The following is a 25,266-nucleotide window of genomic DNA, read 5'->3' on the forward strand; positions in this document are numbered from 1 at the left end:
TCCTAACTAACAAAAAGGCTAATTTTGGCTTTATTAAGGCCACCAATGAAGACATTATGCCCTTCCACTAACCATAGTTTTGTTGTGACTGTCTACTTACTTAGACATCCTATATTACCTGAACAAAGTTTAAAGATTCTACCTGTCATTATCTTCAAACAAGAATTTTTACCTTATTTACTATAATTTATACTTTAAAAATTAAGTAGTATTTCTATTTCACCAAGGAGAAGAAAGTAGACATTTCAAAGGGACTCCTGTTGATATGCCATTTATTTCCCTCTAGACTTATAAAATAAGATTTGGCTATATCTATAAAATCTACAAAATCTTAATGTCTGATCTCTTCTGTCAGTAATATCTAAAACAAAAATCGACAATTTTGTTAAAAGAAAATTAAAAGTCAAACTATTCTGTTATTTGCTTTCTTCTACAACCTGCCTTTCCACCTGATTACTCAAAATAAAATGTGGCATAGTATCAAGATAATAGGCAAGATGAAATAATTACGTCCAAATAATTGTATGAGGCCGGAGGGATGACTTAGCAGTTAAGAGCACTTGCTCCTCTTTCGGAGGACTGTTTTGATTTTCAGCACCCACATAGCAGCTCACAACCACCTGGTACAGTTCCAAGGGATCCAGTATCCTCTTCTGGCCTCAGTGTGAACTCAGTCCATACGCGGTACACATAAACTCTCACAGGCACACACACACGCCCATATATTAAATAAATATATTTATTTAATATATTTAAATATTAAATATATTATTTAATATATTTAAATATTAAATAAATATATTTATTTATATAACACACACGCCCATATATTAAATAAATCTCTACAGAAGGAATAACAGTAATCAGATTTAGACCAATCTTTTTTAAAATTAGAACCAGTCAACCCACAGGAGGTTAAGTCTCTGGATTCAAAGTGGCCAGGAGAAAACACAGAATAATGAATCATTTCAAACACTATGAACTTCAAGCAAAAGCTTACAGAGTACAAATGACTACGGGTACAAGAGGGGAATACCGTGGAGCTTGTCAAAGAGAGTGTGTGTGTGTGTTTTTTTAATTATTATTAGTTTTATACAGTTAATAAAATGTAACTAATAATAAAAAATTAAATTAAATAAAAAAATTATTATTAGTTTAAAAATGCCTATTTCTTTACCCCCAGCCTTTACCTTTTCACTCCATATTCTAGTTTTGATTTCTTTAACTTTAGGGATAATATTCCTATTATACTTGTATGTTACAGGGATGTGTTTTGTAAGATATAGAGGGAAAATTAATAACTAAATCAAACTCAGATCAGAACGGCTAGCAGACCTGATATGACTCAGGATTTCTTCTCTATGACTCTACCCACTATTCTCCTAAAGATGCTTCTCTGCTGCTCATCCTCATCTTTATCAGATTCTACGATATGTCCAGGACCACAGGACATAAAAGCACAATTGGCTTTTGATTGCAGAAAATAGATGCTTGGCCAACTGGGAGAATTGTGAACTAATATTCTCAGGAAAAAATAAAAAAATAAAAGCCATGTTTGTGGTAAAGACTCCAGTGGCTGAAACAGAACTGACTGTAGAGACTTGGGAAGTTATAGGTTCAGAACCAAATTATCTTGTTATTATGTTTAGCACTCTTAATAGCCATTCAAATCCCATCCTAGGATCTGACTGAGTCTTTGGTCAACGTAGAGAAGTATGACTTGAAGTTTACAGAAAAAAAAAAAATAGCCACACCTATGTTAAACATTCCACAAGGTTGCCAATGACCCCTTAGCTCCCACCAACTCAAAGGCTAAGAATCTTATCTCCAATAATCATCTGATGCCTAAAGCAGAGACATCACTGCTCTCCTGCAACCCATTTCTCTAATGTCTCTACTCATTTATTATGGGGGGGGTGTGTGTGTGAGAGAAAAAAAGGGAGAGGGAGACAGAGACAGAGAGAGTTATTGATTCTTGGTGGTTTTGGCTGGCTAGTGGAATGCTGATTTGTCTTTGCCCCCCTGTCCTACATTACAAGAAAATGCCACCTGTTCCCCCCTTTGGGTGAGGTGTAATTTTATTAATGTGGGTTTTAGGGAGTTAAATGCAGGTCCTCATGCTTGCACAGCAAACACAGGAGAAAAAAAAAAGCCAGCTTCTATCATGTATTTTTAAAGCATGTTGATTTACGATTGTTTTGTTCTGTTGGTATAAAAAATAATCCATGAAACTGTTATCACACTGGAATATGAACAAGTCATCAACAAACCTACTTTGGCTCCAGAATACTGTTCTATTTCTTTGGAGGTAAGGGTTGTATGGTTGTTTTGAACTAGCAATATGATTCATTAAGTTAGAGAAAACGCTCTGTAATGAGGCTAATTCCAAATTGCTACTGCTCAAAGGACTTAGATGCTAACTTCAGGTTCCTGTCATACCCCAGAGATAGGGCAGAGCTCATCCTTCTACTGGACTTTTGTCAAGATGTAGCTTTCCTGCACTCTTTAAACCGGTCTCACTAATATCTTTGTTCTATTGTTTTGGCCTATGGGAAATTTCTCTGTGAAGCGGCAGTATTTTAGAGGACAAGTTACACATTCATATGAACATGAGGCTACAATGAGATGGTTCACAGCTAATGGGTTACTCTTGGTCCCCAGCTGGTGGCGCTGTTTCTGAAGGTTGTAAAAGCTTTAGGAGGTGGAAATTTGCTAGGGGACAAGGGTCCTGAGCAGTCCTGAGGTTTTAATGTCTTCTTCCTGCCCATTCTCTACTTCCTAACTTCAGACACTATGACCAGCCACCTGAGGAAAAACTGTACCCCTTCGTAAGCTGTACAACCAAATAATCCCTAACTGTATCATGTCAGTCATGTGGTCAGGTGACAAGAATAACTAATACACGGTGCTTGTCTGTCTATGGGAAATGACAAGAGCTCTGTGTGGCGAGGCACTCTGACCCAGGTCTTCTCAACAGCCAGAGAGGAGCGGAGCTCACTCTGCTCCTCCCGCATTGGGTACTGAGGCTTCCTTCGTATTCTTCCCGTATGTCTGCTGTGTTCTTCCTGTCTACAGAATTACTGTATTTCCCACCCACCACGATATGCACCCTCTTCTTGCCCTTCACATGTCCGCTGTGCCTACTGCCACTTACCTTTAGTGCCCTTCCCCCAAACCTCGGAACAGCTTCAAATGAACAAGTACTGTAGTATAGCTGTTGGTAACCCTCCCAGCATCCTCTGCTGCTGAACCTTGGTAATTCACACACAATTTAGCACTGCTTACTTTTTCTACTAACTATGCACTTAACTGAGTGTTTGTCCTTAGCTAAAAACATACTGTATTCTAAGTAGACATCTGCCATATATTCTAAATAAACATGTCAAATGATTTTTGAACAGAAAACAGTTCTTACCTTCTATTTGTCCATGTTTTCCTGCTTGATCTGCAGCTCCAGATAAATGACCTACACCTTTCAGTGAAACACTCTCAGAGATGCTCTGTTGAAGCAGATGTCAAAAGGAGTTACAGAAGGGTGTCTTAATTGTTTCCTAAGAAGATATTTCAAATTCCTGTTTAAACACTGTTAGAAAAATAAGACACGCATGCACTGAAAGGAAACATGTCAATAAAGGAGATTGTATGTGCTCTCCAGATCAAACCCATCACTGTTCTTCGTCTGGTTACCAACTATGAAGGTAAGAATGGAAGGTCAGAGGAAGGTAGTCATTAAAAAAGTTAATTTACTTTCATGTTTCAGCAAGCAACTGAGCTCAGGACACTTAACGCTGCTTCTCATTCTTCGTGCAATGTAAGAGAACGAAAAAAAAACAGACATATTAAAAAATTCTTGTAAGCTCACTTGTTTTAATACAGCATGAAACATTTAAAGTCAGAACAAGAAACCTGGCGTGGCCGGAAAGAAATAAGAAACTTCAGAGTGTGTCACAGTGATTACACACAGTGCGTTACAGAAGTTGCTATATTCAGGTAAACTAAGGCTTAGAAAAATCTAAGTAATGTTGTGTAAGACTTTTATGCCAGCAAAAATGGTTGAATAAAATGGTAAAGAAACCTTTTCTGTTTGTATAAATAAAAGCCCACAGACATCAAATGCAGAATGTGATCCCTTCCAACCAAAAAAGAACTTCCAAAACTTGCAGCAAGCTTTGACAAGAAAGGATGTAAAAATGTTTAAGTGTTTGAAATGTGCTAGGGAATTATTTTGCCTATACTATATTATGCATATATAAATGAATATTCAACTTTGTGCTTCTGAATCATCTCAGGACATTCAGTGCAAAATGATGCATCGATGTGACTCACTGTTCTTTGGAACGTTCTCTACTCTCATGGGCTGGCTCTGCTTTCATCCTTCAGTTGGGAGTTTAAATGCCATTCTCAGGACGAACCCTAACAACACTACCTCCTCTCAGTCTGAAATCCAAGCTCCCTCCTGCTTCCTTTGTATGAAGAGGTTAGACTGACTTACAGGAAGCTGTCTGCTCTTCCGATCATTACACTGACACTGAGCCCTCAGCTGTAACAGCGTCCACCTGCCTCAGACAGAACTGACTCAGGGGCAAAGCACTTGAGATCGCATTAGAAACGCTGCACGCACTGAATCACTGCATTCTTCTAGGTTATCTCCATCGGTGGTTTTTGAAACTTATCACTTCCAAACTGAAAAATCTGCGTGCTCCTTCCACCTTCCCATTCTTTTCTTGACATGACTTCTCTACTGCCCTCACGTTTCGTTTTGAAGTGCACTAGGGTCGTGCTGCCCCATATTTGTAGACACGTTTTATACCTCATAAAATGCTTTTATCTTCTCACCACACTTGTGCATCACATCTTTATGGCACAACAGAGTCGCTGATGTTCAGATAGGCTAATTTCACTCAAAATTCTATAAATACAAAATGCCAGAGCCTAGTGTAAGCATGTCTTTTGACTGTAGTGGCTCCAGTGTGCATAGCTGCTACACTTCCATGCCATTCCCAACTCTTTCTATGGTGGTGTCATTAAAACAGATCATCATTATGGATGAACAGATCCTACACAGGTACTCAATGCATTTCACTTCTGAAAATGATGTAAGTCTATTAAAGAAGAAATTAAGTTATAACAAATTTAAACAAAGTTGCTACAGATCCTCATAGTTACAGTCATTCTTTGCTTCTAATACATCCCTCGCAGATTTCTACTTTACAATCCAGACTTTCAAGTCTCACTTGTTATCTTTTCTGGTTTCAGGAGTTAAAATTACAGTGCACGCTTTCCCTCTGAATCCCACAGGGCTTGCGCACACCACATCCAGCACAGAATCTTTCAGGTCACAGGTTGAAATGACTTTTTAATTTTTACTTAAACTTAATCCAAAGTGGTTCCTCTGACTTCTACATCTTTAAATGAATCCACAAACTAGCAGAATTGTGCTACGAACAGCATTTGGTGTGTAACTGTTATCTACAGGCTGAAATGTGAGGAAGCAGTCCCTTCAAAGCACACGCAGGTGAGAAAGAAAGCAGCTCCATTTATGTTTTGTCAGTACCTCAGAATCCCAAGGTGAGTCCTCATCCTCGTCTTCTCCTAATCCCAACGCAGACATCATTTCTGTAAGAGTCACAACACACATTAATGAGAACAGTTATTACTGAATTTTAAATGTTTGCATGTTTATCTACATTTATAAAACTACAATAAAGGTAATGGCAAAAATGAATTTTGGTAGGTTGAAACAGTTTCAGAAAGAATTGCTAGCAACAAGAAAGAGTAACAGAAAAAAATATTTAGAAAAAAACAGATATTGCTTTTGGATCTAGACACCATTTTTTTTTCCCTAACAGTATTTAAGCATAGAAAATGTAAGTATTCACTAACTCACCGCTTTTATTATTTTTGTGCCAACCATCAGCACAGGTTAAATTTTCATGATTTTGTTGCTCTGGTGAAGCGCTTTCAATAACATCAGTACCATTTTCTTCTCTTCCACTTGCTGGCTCAGTTCCTCCTTCCTACGGAGGAGAAAATACCCAACTTCAACATTTCAGTGCAGTTTACAGGGTGCTATTTACTGTCTGGTGAAAACAGGTGACAGCAGATCGCAGTCAGTAAGATGAAGGTTAACGCCTTCAGTGTAAGATGGAAGGGGACCTAAAAGGCATTCAGAGGGCGGGGCTGGGAAGACAGCTCAGCAGTTAAGGGCACCTGCTGTTTACAGAGGACACAACTGCAATTCTCACCCACGGCTCAGAACCATTTGTAATTCCAGTTCCAGGGCGTCTGATGCCTCTGGCCTACATGCATACGTACGTACAGTAAAAATAGAATATGATCCAATATTGAGAAAGGACCCCTCTTTCTGGGTGGGGGATCTAATCAAAAGGGATTTCTGCGTTTTAAGGATAGGAGAATTTACATACCATTGGGTCAGGTGACTGACAGGGTGGAGAGGGGGTCTGGACTTTGGCTGACGTTCCAGGTCCAATTTCAACTGCATCTTCATTTTCACTGTTGGAATTACTATTGTCAAACATAATTCTATTTTCTAGTTGCTCAAAGCCACATTTTGTTTCTATTACCAAACAAAAACAAAAACAACAGAAAAACACATGAAAAACTTAGTTTTAAATCAATGAACAGCGTAAGAATAGGCCATCTTTAAACGACTTACGGTTTTTCCTGGACTGCTGAGCTGCTGTCCACAGCTCTGTTAAGTTAATTTTGGGGACACTCTAGAAAAACAAAAATAATTTTGAAAATAGCATACAATAATAAAATAAAGATTATATTCATGCTTACTGTCTGATCTAACAGAAAGAGCATGGTTCTAATCCTTCAGAGAAGATTCAAATCTTAATCCCGCCATTGGCTAATCCACATACTTCCAATGCATGAGGATTATGGAAGAGGAGTATTATCACATTTTTACTTTCCTTATACCTAATTCTTAGGAAAATTTTATGATATCATTTAGTGTATTATTTTAATAAAAGAACCTAGAACAGACATTTAGTCACAATTTAGAGTACTTCTGAAAACACTAACATTTAAAGAAATTTAAAATACTTTGAACATATCCATCCCATGACCTATATTTGCATGAATTATTTTTTTCTAAAAGAAAAAACTGTAAGAGCTTATTTTCTGTAGTTCATGGGTTGAAACTGCAAACAGTGTAAGTTAGTCTATTCTCTGTGCCCAAAAGCAAAATGCCAATTATTATATACATTTAGCTCTTTCTAAGAAAGAGAGGAGAAAAAGAATAAATGTTGGGGGCAAAGACTGATGAAGGCACACATAGGGCCTAAAGAGAAGGATGAGAGTAAATATGCCAACAATAGAGAAAAAAAACAAAAACAAAACAAAACCAGAAGACACTGAAGACACATAACATGTATCTTGAAGAAAAGTTTAGGCTGAGAATAAGTCAAATTGAAAAGTTAAGGGAGGGACAGAAAGAGTGAAGAAGAGAGAGGAAAAATACTGAATGAGTTTAAGTGAAGAAGAAAGGAGAAAAACCTGTCTGAGTTAGGGTTACTATTGCTCTGATCAAATACCATGACCAAAGAAACTTGGGGGAAAAAGGGCTTATTTGGTTTACACTTCCACATCACAGTTCGTCATTAAAGGAAGTCAGGACAGGAGCTCAAGCAGGGCAGGAACCTGGGGGCAGGAGCTGGTGCAGAGACCATGGAGGGGAGCGGCTTACTGGCTTGCTCCTAGGACCACCAGCCCAGGGATGGCACCATTCACAATAGGCTGGGCGGTCCCCTATCAAAACAGTAATTAAGAAAATGCCCTACAGCTGGATATTATGGAGGCATTTTTTCAAGTGAGGTTTCCTCCTTTCAGATGACTCTAACTTGTGTCGAGTTGACATAAAACTAACCAGCGTAACATTTAAGTCTAGGATTTGTAAAGAAGTACGAGAGCTGTGATTCATAGTACATCCTTAATGATTTGTAGTTACATTTTGAAAACATTAATATAACCAAGTTTAATTCTGTACTGTAAGTAATGCTTAATCAGTTAATCATGGTGATCTACCATCACCTGAGAGATGTAACATCATTGCTAGAAAGAGAAGACATTGAGAAAAGCAATGTTCTACTCATTTCCTATTTGGAGGAAGATTTGCTAATCAGAATTCTATGGGTAATACATAGCTTCAAATGTGTATTATTTAACCCAATAAGGTTTAGGTCTTTGAATCTCGTTCATACTCTAAACCCACAGTTTCAGGACTGTAGACAGAAACTGGTGTCCTCCTTCTCATGAATCTTCTCTAATCTGTCGGTTTTGTCTTTTTAACATGACATTTCCTAGGTGTAGCTCACGCGAGTTTACATGTAATCATCAAAAGGAATATAAAGGTGAGTATGTTTCTATATGCAACATTTCCTGAACATAATGCGCCCAAGTTTACATTAAAAGGAAACATAAAGGGAAGCCATGTTTCTAGAAATTCAGTGGACTTTGTTTGGGCAGAACACCCAAGCTTTGGGTCTACAGCTCCTGTAAGTACCTGGAGGGAATAACATGGGAAAACCCTTTCAGCACAGACCATAATAGCCAGATTTAAACTTGCATATTTTTATATTTTCTGATATTATGGTACTTTACATGCAGACCAAGGACAGAAGTAAAGAGAAAGCTCACTTGAAAACTGTATCACATCAAGTGGTGCCCAAGAAAAAGAGAGAAACAGAAACTGCATGCTGCATGCTTACAGTTTTGAAGCTTAAGGCACCATGGAGAGTCCAGGATTTACTGTACTAGCTGGGCCTATCAGAGATTAATTTGGGTATAATAGTGGCAATAATGTTTATTTGTTGAAGTAATTTTTGGCCCAATCTTACATTTTCTGTATTGTAGGAATTTTCCTGTCACTGTGGATTTTCCAGCTTATTCACCTTCCCCGCCTCTACCTCCCCAAGGAACAATCAGTCTCTGATAGTCACCAAAAACAAAAAAAAGTAATTCAGTTAGTCATCATTCATTTTTCTCTGGTCAATATTCCACATACAAAACAATGTTTTTAAGCGCAAACACTCAGCAAAACAAATTTCAAAGCAAACCCATTATTTTCACAAAACTGCATTTTACCTTGGCATCAAAATTATAGTCATCCTCATCTGATGTGGGCCAGGAGTCAGCAGGATCAGGCGTGTCAGAAGACCTTAGAACAACATCCAACAAAAACTGTAAGCCGAGTGTGTAAAAGAAAACTAGGAACACATCAGCTGTCAGCACAAAAACGTTTCTTGGTTGATGTGATTAACATCTGACCTCTTTGCAAAAAGCTTTTAGTTGCCTCTTTCTGCCTCCACTTCTACTCTGAAATACTCAGGACTCATTCCGTACTAAACTGTAAAAGTCAATATATCAGAGCCTATGAATGATTTGGTTTCAAAAACTGCCTGTGCTAAAGGCTGTGCTGAAATCTTATTGATACCTGCTATCACTTTTGCCTCCAGAGTGAAGAGACTGATAACCTAAAGCACGGGACAGACTGTCTGCTCTACACTGTCTACACTGCTCAAAGACTCAGCAGGGGACTAAGGAAAGGCAGCTTGTGGTCCTCAGCCTGTAGATGACCTATTAAGACCACACAAGCCAGGTCTGATGGCACATGCCTACAATCACAAAGTGGCTAAGACTGCCACAAGCTGAAGGTCAGTCTGATTTCCGGGAATATTACAGGCCAGGGAGGGCTATGTAGTAAGACCTTATGGCTTCCAGTAGAAAATTAAAACAGTACAGGAATGCCATAAAATAAAGTTTGAAAATTAAATTTAAGTATACTTAAGTAAAAACCATTGCTGTTGGCAATACATTTCCTAGGGATTAAAACATTAAAAACCATAAAAATCCAATTATTTTCCCTAAATAGGCTGTGTCTTACATAAATACACATAAAATATGAATCCCTTGAAAGCCATTAAAAGGAACCCTGACAGTATACCTTTTACTTCCCTATGAACTACCTAAATATTGTCATTGCTATAGGATTCCACTCCCAGAACCCTCTTCTGCAGGGCTCAATGACCATTTTCAACCTTTATACTTTCAGCTTATGAAGGCACAGATCCAACAAGGATGGCCTCAAAGGACAGCGAGCAGCAACTCTATCCTATGAATGACGTCTCCATCACCTGTCAGCCACCCAGAAGCCTGTGGTTGAGCGTGCTTCTGGCCAGCCCTCCTGTTGCCCACCCACAAGGGCGTCACTGGTCTGAAAAGAGGCAGAGACGAGGGGACGCCTGACGGCACAGACAAGCGCACCTCTCCTGTGAACTGGGTGATGGTAGATGTGCAGCCACGTCCCTGTCTGCTGAAGGACTACCCAGCAGCTCAAACTAGTTTAACACTGTTCAGCAGACACCTCCTAAGTTTCCTTAAGATTCTGAAATTCTAGTGCTTTTCGCTTTGTCTAAAGAGTATCAGGGATACTTGGCTGACAGAAAGAAAATGTGAAACAAGAAAACTAAATACACGTTAAAAAAGGGTTAAAAAAAATAAGATGTGAACAGGGAGATGATGCAGCGGTTAAAGGTACTCATTATGCAAGTGTGATGACCAGAACCGGAATCCCTAGATACCCACATAAGTGCCAGAGAAATGTGTAGCCCCTCCTTCAATTCCAGCCTTAGAAGGTGGAAGCAGGATCCCAGAGCAAGCTGGCCCGCAGGACCAGGCATATGGGCAATTTCTGGGTTTAATTCAGAGCTGCTGCCTCAATGAGTACAGCTGAAGAGCAATAGCCCACACATAAAAACATGCTTGCTCATTCTCTCTCTCTCTGTAAGTTGAAAAACCAATTTAAAACATCCTCTAGGACAGACGACTGACAAAGTGCTTGCCCAGCATGCAGAGTCCTGTGTCCAGTCCCCAGCATGGCATAAAACTGGGCATGGTAGTTCATGCCTATAAGCCCAGCACTAGGGAGATGGAGGCAGGAGAATCAGAAGTTGAAAGACATCCCTGACTACATAGGAAGTTTGAGGCCAAAGTTGGACTATATGAGACCCCGTTTCAAATAAGTAAAATAATATAAAAAATCCTGTAAATGGATCCAAATATAATATAACTTATTCTGAATACTATTCTTCCTTCTAGTCAAATGGTTCCTCTCCAGAACTTGCCTGGTTTGGAATGTCTGTTCTACAGCCATAGCTGGGTAAGATTTCCCCGAAGATCTTTGATGATTAATACAAGGGACAGCTTGCCACTTCAACTGTCAAAAAAATTAGTGCAAACTCTAGGAATGTAAGTACTTTTCAAGAAGACTTTAAATCACAGTTAACACAACTGAATTTGACTTTCTAAATTGACATGTCTTAGGTCTTGATCCTGGTTCTGCGCAGGCCCCTTTTGATCTATACAGGCAAAACACTCATAAACATAAAATAATAATTTTTAAAATTTTATTACGAATAAGCCTTTAAAAAAAGAACAGTCTGAGAGTCAAACCAGGTACCAGTGAATTATGGGATCCCAGGCTAATTAATTAACCTTTCTGAGTGACTGCTGTCTAATGAGTAGGAAGGAAAGCAGGAAGGTAGGTAGGTAGGCTGGTTTACCATAGCAGATACTTTGCAAAGCTCGTGACTACTGTTAAGATAACAAACGTTAATCACACCACAAAACAGTTACCCAGCTCAGAGCAGAACCCTAACAAATCCCAGTCTCTTTCCTCTGTTCTCTAACCGGTTAACAGCTCATTCCTACCCACCTGCTTAAAGAGTCGTCTTCAGAACCGTTATCCGCTGTTAAAAAAAATGTAAAGTACATTTTAAATCAACAACAGAACAATGTAAAAGAATGATATGTTACTATTATTATTGCTCTCTTTTTGGTACCAAACCTAGAAGCTCTCCTAGAATGAATATTAATAATACTACTGATATGTAACTAGTCCATTAAGAATGCCCGTCTCCCTTCTTTGTGTTTATCAATCTAAGAAGGAACAGAATTTATAAAAATTTGATACCTAAAGGAAAGGCCAGTACTATGACCAGTCTTAAATGAACGCTATCAGACTGACAGTGGACAGCATAATTGGCAGAATTCATATCATTCTCAGCATTTTTCTGGACTAACAGCACTGGGAATGATTACAGGAGTACAATTATTTTGTTATGATACAATATGGTTCTCCCAGGTTTTTAGTTGACAATATAAGACCCTATCACAAACAAGCACAATCCAGGTACTATGACATTTCCAGAAAGTATCTGTTTGTTGTTGTTTTTAATGTGTAAAAATAACACTACTGGCCAGGCAGTGGTAGTGCAGGCCTTTAAACCCAGGAGAGACAGGCGGATCTCTGTGAGTTCCAGGATAGCCAAAGTCTACAGAGTAAGTTCAAAGACAGCCAAGGTTATACAGGAAAACCCTGCCTCAAAACAAAAACAAAAACAAAAAGAGACTACTAACCCAAGCTTTCAGAATGTGACAACAGTTGGCTTTCCCTGGTTAAAAAAACAAAAAAACAAAACAAAACAAAACAACCAAAAAAACCAAAAGACCTCTTTTACATTTCATGCAAGGTATGCATTAAACAAACTCATCAGTGTCTGGGCATTTCCCTTGATGCTACTCCTGCCAAGTCTGAGGCTTGTTCAGTGGTAGACCACCTGCCCTACAAAACACGACAGAACAGAATGGGCTGGGCTACGGTGACGGGCCTGGGGGTGTGATGGAAGCAATGATACCTTAAGTGACAGTGTTCAGTTACCCTGGTATGGAACTAAATGTTTCAAACACTGGGAAGGAAACCTACTCACTGTCGTGCTCCAATTACATGACTATGCAGGAAGAAGTAAAACTCAAAAGGCAGTGAAAAGAACAGTGGCTGCCAGGAGGTGGGGGTCGGGGAGACAAAACTACGTGGAGCCAGCGAACAGCTAGGACAGTGAAATTATTCTGATCATACTACTACAGTGGTAAACACAAGTCATACACTGGCTAAAAGCCACAGAACTTACAAGACTGAGAGTGACGTGTCTTCTATGCTAGACTCGTTACCGTAACAATGATGTGTCAACCTACGGTTAGTAATTTTATTTTTTTGAGAAGGGTTTCTCTGTGTAGCCCTAGCTGTCCTGGAAACCATTCTGGTAGACCAGGATGGCCTTGAACTCACAGAGATCTGCCTGCCTCTGCTGGTATTAAAGGCATGTGCCACCACCACCTGGCTGGATTAACAATTTTATCAGGTAGATCCACTATCCACTAGTCAGGTAGTGGCTCTATATTGTGTTTGGGTGGGAAAAATTTTTCCTTCTATTACTTTTCTGTGAACCTAAAACTTCCCTAAAAGCTAAAGGTGGGTAGGCCTTAGACCCACAATAGAACACTTGCCTAGCATGTACTAGTCCCCAGGTTCCATTCCCAGTGTGGGCGTACACACACACACACACACACACTCTCTCTCTCTCTCTCTCTCTCTCTCTCTCTCTCTCTCTCTCTCTCAAACATACAAGATGTTACAGATTGAAAAAAATATTTAGTAAGCCTAATATTAAAAGACTAAAGGAACAATATGGTATCCTCTCCTAAAATGAAGACTCTGAAAATACACAGAACAATTCTATTTCTAAACATAGGGAAGAAACTGATAAAAATTATTGGAAAAACATCGTACCTACTTGTAGTTGCATTACTTTATTAGTAATTCAAACAACTAAAATAACATTCTCTTATTAAATGTAATCTAATTACTGTAAAATCCATTCTTCTGCTAAACACAATTTGCTGTACTGTGGATGGAGGAAATAAATAACCCTCAACTCTAGACTAAGAAATAAAGAAAAGTGTACAAATGTCACTTACATAATGATTTTTGTTTTATGTTACTCCTGTGAACAAAACGTTCTTCACCTTACATGGTTACCCAGGGAAGGCCCAAAAAGTGATTCTTCATGAAGAATCTTACCTGGATTGCTATTTTCAGAACTTTTTAGTCTCTTCCCATCATATTCAAATATTTGCCTGTTGCTATGTTAAAAAAAATGACAAAAATTACTATTTTTTAATTTTGATAAGGAAAAAATCAAATATATTAATAAATTCGTAACAGTATTACAGACAAAATCAGGGCTAACATCAGGATCATATCCCATTCGATTCAAATGTGGAAGCTCTTCAAGCTTTTGAGTGTGCGTCTAATTACGGAAAATCATCGGTGAAAGGGTGATGAACTGAAGGCAGTCGATTTAGCTAGACTAGCGGTCCTCAGCACAGGGCCCCAGCTCTTCAGGCAACAGTTTGCTCTTGGACAGCACATTTCTCTTAGGATGAGAATTTCCCTTTTCAAAAATTATGGATTTTAGTGCTTTTGGTTACCAAGTTCCTGTGAAGACCCACAGAGAAGCTATAAATGCATGCTAGGCTACGTTGGCGTTCCAAGCAGAATCTACATGGCCGTGCGTTCACAGGTTCTGATAGTGCTGCAGCAGTCACAAAATACTGAGGCTTACCTTGATAGTTGCGGTTCAGTTCTCTGTGGCTATTTGAGACCAATCACCTACGTAGTAATGTGAAACTAAATGGTTTGGTAAATGTCTCATTAAACTAGCTAACTGCTTACTATGGCTGAACTAATCAATCACACCAAAGGTAGAAAACATAAAGAACACAAAACAACAACAACAACAAAACTTGGCTTGGGCACTATTCCTTATCTCTCTAGTCAAACTCTGAACCAGTAGGGTCTCTTTTTAAATACTGCTTAATTTCTACATTTATCCCTAACAAATTGCTCTCTTACACATGGTTGAGACCTAGGTCTTGAAGGGGTATCATCATCTTTGATTAAGAGATGTGTGCTGAAAAGCCTCCTTTACCAATCCAAACTTTAAGTACATTGAAAAGCTAAGGCAGATCCTGAGAGCTTGCTGGCCAAAAGGTGAGCTCCTGGTTCATCACTGTCCACCATACTCCTTTAAAACAGGCTTTTTCACCAAACCAGAAGTGTTTTTGGCTGCTTAGCCACAACCTTTTGGCTAGGCAGGCTGGCCAGCAAGCCTCCAGGTTCTGCCTGTCTCTGCCTGCTCCAGGCTAGGATTACAGACAGACACAGCCTGGCCTTGATATTTACACAGGGCTGGAGATGCTCCTCTTTCACAGCAAGTGCTCTTACCCACCGAGCATCCCAACCCCGGTACAGTCCAAAGGACATAGATCCTTTTCATATGAGGAAGCCAGGCGTTAAGCTTGGTAATATGTGAATCTCAAACAATCCCTTGTCCCATGATTATCCACCAATGGCTTATTTTCATTAAAGGAAAAGATTATCCATTTAAGGTTATCCCTTTCCTTCTGCTCAAGCTAATTTTAAAAAATACATTAGAATATTAGAAACTAAATGAGAAAAAAAAAGTGAAGAGCATACAGTAATGTTGACCAGACACTTGGCAACTTAACCCCAACATTCTTCACAGAAGTAATTTAAAGCAAAGAGTGGAATGACAGATGATTTGTGACCTCTACTTAGGCTCAGTACAGTCTGTTCAAAGGAAAAGCATATAAGGCAGGTTTAAAATGTTACAGAAAAATGTAAGAATTCAATGTTGAGTCAAAAAGCAAAGTAAGGGCTCACAGAAATAATGTGAAATCGGCATGCTGATATAAGATCATAGGTTATAAACATCACTCATTAGCAGAAGGGACTGTGAACCAGCTACAGGCTGTGCTGCCCAGTCTGAAGAACCGCTTGCCTCCCTGACTGATGCAGGGATTGATGTTTTCAACGGATCTCAATAATTAAGTTACTCTTAATTTATATTTCTGAGGGGTTGTCCATACGCTCTAACAGCAGGTTTTGCTGGTGTGTGGTGGGTTGGTGTGTGTGTGTACATGTGCAGGACCTGCAGAGGCCAGAGGACGACAGTGGGCGTCTTCCTCGGGCGCACTCCACTTTTTGTTTTGTGACAACCTCTCTACTGACTCTGAAATTCCCCTGGCAAGCAGGCCCCTGGGACCCCCTTCCCTCCACTCCCCACCCCTTGGGTTGTGAGCATGCGCAGCCATGCCTGGCTTTCACACGCGTGTTAGGGATTTAAGCACGCAGCGAGCACTCTCACACGCAAGGTTTGAAAGAACAAACTACTATACCTGCCAAGCTTATCAGTTACATGAATGCTTGCTTTCTTCTTTACTAAAAATTCCACGATATGCTGCTTATTTTCCTTTACAGCAAGTAACATAGGTGTGAGGTCATCCTGTAAGGCATCAGAAGCAACCTGTCATTCACAAATTACTGACTTCACAACAGAGCTACACTCTGGAATTGTGTAGCTGCGACCCACCCAGCCAAGCATCTGCCGAAGGCGGGCGATGCTGACTTTCCTTTAAGTAGCTCGAACGAAACTAAAAAATTTAAGTATCCTATAGAATTAATGAGCAAAATTACCATCTCCAGAGAGGGCTTCTTGATGTAAACACCAAAAGGTATTGACTTTTCCGGAAGTGCCACTCCCCAGCAGATTCCGCCATCACACCCATTTAACAAGCGGACATGTCAGCGAAGAAAGGAGATTTCCAACTCTATTCAATCTTTAGCTGAAGTGACTTTTTGTGGCAAACGTTAAAACTGAAGGAGTGAGTTTCAGAGAAATGCATTCCAATAGCTTTGTAAGGGTATGGAAGTTCCCTCAAGGCTATGGCTATGCGGACTCGCTGCTTTTCCTCTATCGATTATGCCGGAATCCCAGGACCCCGTGTCAGACACTCCTGCTTCAAGCAAGTCACTAAGGAAATGGGCACTGACTTAAAGGGCACAGACGCAGATGGCCACCCACTGCTTATTATTAGATGGCCTGTGGGTGTTCCCTTACACTATGACGGCTTGCTGTCTCTGGTGGAAAGCGCAGGAGGAAGGTTACTCTTGCTTATGAAGACCCTGGACACCTGTTCACGTCTAGTGTTTCACATTTCGTTTTACTCTGGCATCGTTTTAGTTGAGACTTGGGTGTTTCTGGTTTTGTTTTGTTTGTTTTTTTTACTTTCAGGGAAAATATAAATCACCAATACAAATGTATGCTTAAAATACAGTGGAACAGACACAGGTGCTGAGACAAACATTGGTGGCAAGGGGAATTTGGTCAATGAAATTATTACAACAGAAGTCACAAATCTAAGAAAGCTACATCCCAAAACAAGAGGCATCAACGGTATGAGAGAAGACCCGCCCGGTGACACAGAACAGTCGAGATGCCACAACACAACTGTATGTAAAAAACATCAACTGACTCCGAAACGCAGATACATCAGATCTCTCATCAGCAATCTGACAGCCAGGAGAGTTGTACGCACGTCGGGGACAATTTATTTCAAGCCCTGAAAGTAACTGCCAACCCTTCCGCTATATCATTTCTGACTGATTGAGAATAAGAACCTTTCAGGACTGCACACACTAAGGCAATTCATGACAAGCAAGCCACCACTATAAAATACCCCTTACAGGAGGCTGGCAAGATGGCTCAGTGGGTTAAAAAAAAAAAAGGATTTGCTGTGCAAGCCTGCTGACCTGATCCCACGGTGAAGAGAAAATGGACTCCCAAATTTCACGAGAGGCACAGAGGACAGCTATCATGTCCAAAACAACAGAACAGCAAATGCATAAAATTTAGAGACAATAAATAAAAGAATGAACAGTAACCTGATCACAGAAAAGCTAACAAAATTACAATGGACATTAAGGCCAGATTCTGATACAAAAATAGCGAGTGACTTCAATACCCTCCTCTCTCTCTTTAGATAGGTCACTCAAACTAAAATTCAAGAAAACTCCCAAGCTTCTACACCACAGATTAAATGCACTCAAGTGATCTCCACAGAATACTTCCTACAACAGATATGGAGCACATATTCTTCTCAGCAGCCCACGCAAACTTCTCCAAAACATACCACACTCTCGACCACAAATGAAGTATAACATATAAAAAAGGAAACAAAAAAATTTCTTGTATTACCATAGTGAAATAAAAAGCGAAGAAACTACGCAAATTTCTGAAGATCGGAGAAATCGGGAAGACAACTTTAAGTTCCTAGAATCACATGAAAAAGAAAGCATATCTCACCAGAACCTCTGGGATAAACTGAAGGAGGTTCTGAGAGGAACATTTATAGCTGTAAGTGCTTACATTAAAAACAACAGAGCTCTCAAATTAATACCCTAATGATGCACTTCACAGTCGTAGAAAAAAGAACAATCTAAATGCAAAAGTAGTGAAAGACAAGGAATAAGCTGTTGGTTCCCTGAAATAGGAGTGATGGACGATTGTGAATCACCACGTGGGTGCTGCGAACAGAACTCAGGTCCTTGGTAAGGCAATAAGAGCTCATAACCACTGAGCCCTCTCTCTAGCCCTTAAAACGTCTAATTTTTCTAAAAGCATAAAAGAAAATAATTTAAAATGCAGTTGGGAGGGGGCCGGGGAGCGAGATGGGCCAGCAGGTAAAGGTTCTTACTGCTAAGCCTGTCAACCTGAGTTCAACCCTGAGGCCCATAAGGTAGAAAAATAAGCAACTCCCTAAAGTTTTCCTCTGGTCTCCACATGCTCCTGTGGCACAAATACACCTCCTACCCCTACAAATAAATAAACAAATGCAATAAAAAGAAAGGAAGGCAATGGTTTAATCGGTGAGTTTCTGACACTGATGTGTGTATTATTTTTATCCCAACAAGAGTATCTCTAAGGGGCAATTACGTTCAAACTTAGATTACACCGATGGGTTAAAAAACTGATTGGATCCAGAGTCTTAATGAACGGGGCATTCCTGAAAATATTCTTACAAAAATACACAGAAGTGTGTTTTCTCAGTCCAATCGTGGTGACAAGGATGACCATCACAATATGGCACTGTCAAATGTGCTCCGGCTATTTTACAAGTACAGTTGCTGTTATACCTTGTTTTTGGCTTCCATATTTGCACTGTGTGTGAGCAGTTTGGCTGCGATGGACGTGTTCTCGCTGAGAACCGCGTAGTGCAGGGCAGTGTTGCCGCTGCTGTCCGTTAGGTTTGGATCAGCACCGTGCTCCAGCAGAATGGCCGCGCACTCTTCTTCCTGGCACTGCACAGCCTGTCGCCATTACGTCAAGGAATGGACAATCGGTTTAGGAATTCAAGTCAAACACATCTTTAAATCAAAGGCATCTCGGTTTGAACTGCTGGTACCTTAATGAGAGCTGTGCTGTTCTCACTGTCACGGGCGTCCAGCTCACACTTTCTCTCCACTAAGAGAGTCACCACTTCTGGGTGGCCGTAAGCGCAGGCAAGATGCAGAGCAGTCCTGTGAAAAGAAGAGCAGAAGAGCGCGTTTCAGTAAATTACAGAGCATCATCTAAAAACATTTCATGTTATGAAAACACTGAATAGCATGCAATGCCTCTTCTTTCCAAACAGATAGATAGATATATATTTTTTTCTAGCAACAGTACATTCTTGAAAGAACAACCGTGTGTGTGTGTGTGTGTGTGTGTGTGTGTGTGTGTGTGTGTGGCAGGTATATGACAATGATTCCTCCAGGGTGACAGGACAGCACTGAAGGAAAAACAAAGTCCATTTTGTTGCTTCCCATTCCTTTGAGTGATACAGCCAGGTACCATCTTGAGTGGGGACCGATTATTTGAGACTGGGCTACTCCAGGTAAGTGAAAAAAAGAAGCAATAACAACTCAGGAAGCCTGGGGACATCAAGCCACAGGGTCTGGGTAGCAGACAGCCACAGGGGATAAGCATGAAGTGGGAGAGGTTTTCGCACGACACACTGACGAGCGAAGGCAGCAGTGAGCAAGGGCTGTGAAGGCCAGAGGCTGGTGGCCCTGCCTTCGGTATACAGCATACTGAGACTGACAATTGGGTCTTGGCAGAACAGGCTTCTTCAGCTCAATTCAATGCCGGCTAAAATAGAGTTGATGTTGTTTTGGTGAGCTGTGGTGGTGGTTTGTATCTTACTGAGTGGTACGTGGGACTGAGCCCTCAAGAGAAGGCTGCTCACCAAGACTCTCAAACAAAACTAGAACAGACATGCATCACAGCAGATGTTCAAACTGCAATCTAAAAAAAAAACCACAGACAACATGAAGAGAAAAGGCAATGCCTACTCTACAAGTTTACCAAATCACGAAACTCGGTGGCTGAAATGCCAGAAAAAGAACTCAGAAGTCTAGTATTTAAAACAATGGATGATCTTAATGACGATTCAAAGGAGCAGATAAATGAAATAAGTCAATAATTCAGGAGCTGAAAGAAAATCAACAGCACAGATTATAAATCATGCAAAGCTGACAACGAATTAAATAAAATCCATAGTGGAAAGTATCACCAATAGATACAGAATAATATCAGAGACTGATTACAAGGCCGTGAATTTTAATAGAGCAAGGAGAGGTGTATGGGAATGTTTGAAGAAAGTTACTTTACTATATTTTATCACATTTTATAATATACTATGGCTAAGACAGACCATACTCTATTTGTGTATATCTATAATCAAACTGACCTCTCCTTATTTGATGTACTATCTTTTACTATCTTTCCATGTTAATCCAGAGCACTGCCTTCAGTGGTCTTAAATTCCATTTCATGGACGACGCACTCCAATTTATTTATAAAACACATTCTCTGTCTCCTTAATAAACTGCTTTTTTTTTTTGGAAGGGGGATAAAGTCAGAGATAGGGTTTCTCTGTGTAGTCCTGGCTGTCCTGGAACTCGCTCTGTAGACGAGGCTGGCCTCAAACTCATAGAGATCCACCTGCCTCTGCCTCCCAAGGGCTGGGATTAACACAGCTGTTTTAAGCAGTACCATGAAAGAGAAATTGCCTCATTGTTTCCCAAGCCTATTTTGGAGACATATACACGTTTAAAGCATGGTATAGACCACTTACTACCAACGTGTCTCCTGGAAGGCCCTAAGCAACACAAGCTTCAGCAGGAATAATAGCACTCATCCTCATACATTGTGTCTCGGCAAAGTAGCATTTCACTTCTTTCTTAACTTACTTTCCGGCTCCTACTAAGGACACAAAATATTTTTTCTAATGTCCATAGATCTTGTGAGTGTACAAAAAAAAAAAAAAAAAAAACCATTTTATGAAATTAAATTAAGAGTTCAGGGACTGATTGATCCAGCTCAGTCCCAGAGGTCTTGCCTGGCATATGCAAGGCTGTGTGTTTGATCCTCAAGCAACAATACAGAAACGACTAAGTAAATAAATCAAGAGTTCAGAGTTCAAGTTTTTCCGCATAGACTTATATAATTCTCTATAAGATAAAGATGTTTTTCACGTGATAGTCACATATATGCATTGTGAATACTTTGCAAGTATGCAGTCGCTTTATCCTTAGCTTTTGTTTAGTTTGGTCTTGAGAAGGCTTCATTTCAGGTGTTTAAAATGCTCAACGATAGACTATATCCTGAGCACATACCACAGACCTGCATTCAGTCACAAATACACATACACAGGCATGCACACCCACAGACAGACAGACAAACACAAACACACACACGCATAGTGGTTTTGCAATTATTCTCAGTCTACTTGTTTTGGTACTTTTCTCATTATGTTTTTAAAATGTTTAAATTGTATTCTGTCAGGAATTTATTTTCCTGACATAAAAATGTAGCTAGTTTTCTCCAAACAAGTTGACAAGCATTTCATCCATAAATGTCATGTTTCACTAATAGGGGTGTTACCAGGATCAATTCCTAAATTCTTACACATATTTGATTGGGTACTTCTTGCTTTTCCATTCTGCCCTACTCACTGCTAAATCTCTTTGGCCGCTGGTAAATGACTGTTCTGTGAAAACTAATAGTATGTTTTGATACTTCAGAAAGGTGTTTTTTTTTTCCCCCTAAGCGTCATCACAAAATCAAAAGCAGAAAGTGAAAACTGTTAAAACGCTGATGTTCTTAATTGGTTTATGTAAAACTGATAAAGGGGTTTATGTTGCTGTCTTTGCTGCTCATGCAAAGCCTGACTCTAGATCCCACTAAGGTTTAGGCATCCAAGAGCAAGGTGGGAAAAGCCGAGCTTCCTCAGTGAAAGCCGGACTTTGGCCCTGACTTCCAGCTCCAGAGCCAGACAAGGTGCGCGCTCCCCCAGCAGACAGATCCCGCCCTCCCAGCACGCGGGCCCCGTGGATTACCTGTCCTTCTTGTCTCTCTCGTTCACGCCACTTTTCCCAAGGATAAGGATATGCTGCACTTTGGCTACATCACCCACGCTTGCAGCCTTGTGGATCTTGCCCATATCCTTGTCATGACTGTGGTACCTGGGCACGAGGGAGCCACTAGCACTCTCACGCCCAAAGCCCACGCAGCTGTTCCGCGGGCGGACTGAGGGGCCTATCGGCGATGGGCCCTTACTCCTGAAGCCAAAAATCTTCTTCATGGCAGACAGTCCGGCCCTCACAGGCACCTTCTCCCCGGCGTGGCGTCGGCTGTCTCCACAACGCAGCCCCTAGCACGGCCTGAAAAGCACGGAATCCCAACGGGAGGGACGTTGCATGGCGCCGCGGGTTTTTAAAGCGCAAAGACCTGCAAACTAGCAACCCGCGCCTTCTAGTCCCCGCGCATGCTCACAAAGGCCCGGCAGCAAACGGTGCCCAGCACGCGTGCGCACAGCTAGGCCCCGCCCCGTCTGCCGCTCAAGGAGGTCCAGGCGCTGCAGAACGGGTTTAGCCCTGGGTGGACGGTCTCTTCCCCAGCGGCGGGGACCCAGCCCGACCCAGCAGCTCTCCAGGACTGCAGGCTTTGCGGGTGCCTGGCAGACAGGCCCAGAACCTTCCAGGACAGCTGGAGGGTCGCTTCCTTGCTTAGCTTTGCCTTGTATTTCGGCGGCAGTTATAAGGTCATTGGGATGCAAACCTGTTGGCCTCTAGGCTGGCGACTCCTTCAACTCGACCTGGGCCACAATCCAAACGTGAACGAAAACTACAGACAGCAGAAATGGAATTGTGGCGTGGGAAACGGATTGTAGAGGTGTTGTCAAGGCAATCCGTTTGGGAATTAGTGAAATAAACGGTTGTGTTTCGTAATCTAAAGAGTCTGTATGAATTACACAAGCTGATGGAAAGTAAAGAATACGTTGTCAGGCTGGAGAGGTGGCTCAGCGTTTAAGAGCACTGTCTGCTTGTCCAGAGGTCCTGAGTTCAATTCTCAGCAACCACATGGTGGTTCACAACCATCTATAATGAGATCTACTGCCCCCTTCTGGCATACAGGTGTATATGGATATAGAGCACTCACATACATAAGACAAATACGTCTTTAGGAAAAACAAAACAAACAAACAAACAAAAAAAAAACAAGCCTTTGTCTTCATTTGGGACCTGAATAGAACAATGTGACCTTAAAGTTTTTGGTTTACTTGGAAAAAATAATTTTTAGTAAACAGTTTTCCTGGTGAAGGTATCTACTCTGATGTTTTAAACTGTTAATAAATTTTATCAATTTAAAAACACAGCTCACCTCAAAGAGTATAAAGTGCCATTTATTTTGGAGCCAAATATATGACCCAAGGAACACAGATCCAGGTTACCGCAGATTCCATTCCATGTTCCAGTTTTAAGAAGTACAGAGACAACAACAAATCGACATGCTTCTGAAATACATTGGTGGCTATATAAGGCAGGCAGGGGTTTTTGTTAACACTCCTCAGACGGCATTTGATGCATTTCTTACCCCTTTTGGTTGATGGAAGCTATGAGTCTGACTGACCACTCTGAAGATTTTACCTAAGAGTAATAAAGAAGCTAGGTCCCACGCGCAGGAGAACAAGATGGCTCAGTATAATTTGGCTCTGGACTTGCAATATATGGCACTTTCCACCCATGTAGTTCTGATCAGTCAGTTCTTCTGGTCACAGCTTCTTTCCAGGAATTCTGCTACTGCACTGTGTGGATCTGTTTTACCTGCTCTACTCTGTTTGGAACGATTTGACTATTGTGGATTTCCAATTTTTTTTGGTGATAAAAATTGAAATAAGTTCTATTACTAGTTATCTTTTTTTTCCGTGTGTGTTTGAGAGAGAGAAAGAGAGGGTCTAGCCTTAGGGGGCCTTGAACCTTAATGATTCTTCTGCCTCTGCCTTGGAATGTTGGGGTTGTGGTGTAAACCCTGCTCCTGCCTTCTGTCACTCTATCACACTTCTCTGGGCTTTGCTCTGGATCTCTCACTATCAGCCGGTTGTCCTCTGCATTTTGACCAGTTGTGGATCTCTGTAATAACCTCCATCTGCTGCAAAAGAAGCTTCTTTTGGGTGTGTGTGTGAGAGTTAATGCCCATCTGTGGGTATGAGGGTAAGTATTTGGAATGCAGGTAGAAGTGGTTGGAGAGCTGGCTCGCTGATTGCTCTTCCAGAGGACCTGGATTCAGTTCCCAGCAGCCACTAGCCTTGGTCTATAATACCGGTTTGAGAGGATCTTTTGCTCTCTTCTGCCTTTCATGGGTGCTGCACATACGTAGTGTAAGACATCCAAGCAAACTAGACAGTCATACACACAAAATATTAATCTCAAATGTAAATTTAAATTTAAGCTAGAAATAACACTGATACATCTACAACAAAGCCCCTACACTTTAGTCTCAGAGAACACCATAGAAGACAGGGTAGAATGATTACTAGAACAGGAGGACCAGCAAACCGCTGCTGGTGTCTTCCGGATATGAGAGGGAAGTTGCACCCGTAAAATCTCCTCAAGGTGGTCTAGACAAGAGCTGCATATGGACGACACCAATAGATATGTCAATGTGGTAGGGGAAGTTCCACGAGGCCCCGGCTGCAGGCAATGAACGGCTGCTGAGAGAGGGAGAATCAAACCCTGACGGCGTATCTAATCTCAGGTAGTCAGCCCTAAATACAAAGAACACCAAATGAGCTCAATAATAATAAACAATAAAGTAGACAAGGTCATGAATTTGAAAGAGCGTGAGAGGGACATGGGAGGAACTGGAGAGAGGAAGATGAGGTGAAAATGATGTAATACAGTACAGTATGAAATTCCCAAAAGCTGGGCTCAAATAATAGACTAGTTTGCTATTCATTAGATGTGCATTGAAGTACAATCATCACCTTTTGTTGTTATTAGAAAGGGTCTCCCACCCCAGGCTGGCTTTCTAACTAGCTATGTAACTGAGAATGACCTTGAATGACCTTGTGATCCTCCTCCCTCTACCTCCCCAGTGCTAGGTGTGCATTTCTGTGCCCAGTTTCTGCTGTGTTGGGGAAGAAACCCAGAACAAG

General features: G+C 40.8%; 1 protein-coding gene across 2 annotated transcripts in view; it reads right to left on the minus strand.

The window, feature by feature from the left end:
* The window catches only part of LOC110565213 (ankyrin repeat domain-containing protein 26-like), a 68,380-nt gene extending 45,792 nt beyond the window's left edge, over positions 1–22,588 (minus strand). For both annotated transcript variants that reach the window (XM_060384023.1, XM_060384022.1), the window contains exons 1-12: positions 22,169–22,588; positions 19,192–19,306; positions 18,923–19,096; positions 16,126–16,232; positions 13,946–14,007; positions 11,741–11,774; positions 9,112–9,184; positions 6,677–6,737; positions 6,426–6,577; positions 5,888–6,017; positions 5,555–5,616; positions 3,416–3,500 (exon numbers count right to left, since the gene is read on the minus strand). In XM_060384023.1, the coding sequence (XP_060240006.1) occupies positions 3,416–3,500; positions 5,555–5,616; positions 5,888–6,017; positions 6,426–6,577; positions 6,677–6,737; positions 9,112–9,184; positions 11,741–11,774; positions 13,946–14,007; positions 16,126–16,232; positions 18,923–19,096; positions 19,192–19,306; positions 22,169–22,413 (1,300 nt within the window). In that variant the 5' untranslated portion in view covers positions 22,414–22,588. The remainder of the gene's footprint in view (positions 1–3,415; positions 3,501–5,554; positions 5,617–5,887; positions 6,018–6,425; positions 6,578–6,676; positions 6,738–9,111; positions 9,185–11,740; positions 11,775–13,945; positions 14,008–16,125; positions 16,233–18,922; positions 19,097–19,191; positions 19,307–22,168) is intronic.
* Between the last annotated feature and the right edge of the window lie 2,678 nt (positions 22,589–25,266).

The sequence above is a fragment of the Meriones unguiculatus genome, chromosome 5 (assembly GCF_030254825.1).
Source record: "Meriones unguiculatus strain TT.TT164.6M chromosome 5, Bangor_MerUng_6.1, whole genome shotgun sequence".
Taxonomy (NCBI): Eukaryota; Metazoa; Chordata; class Mammalia; order Rodentia; family Muridae; genus Meriones; species Meriones unguiculatus.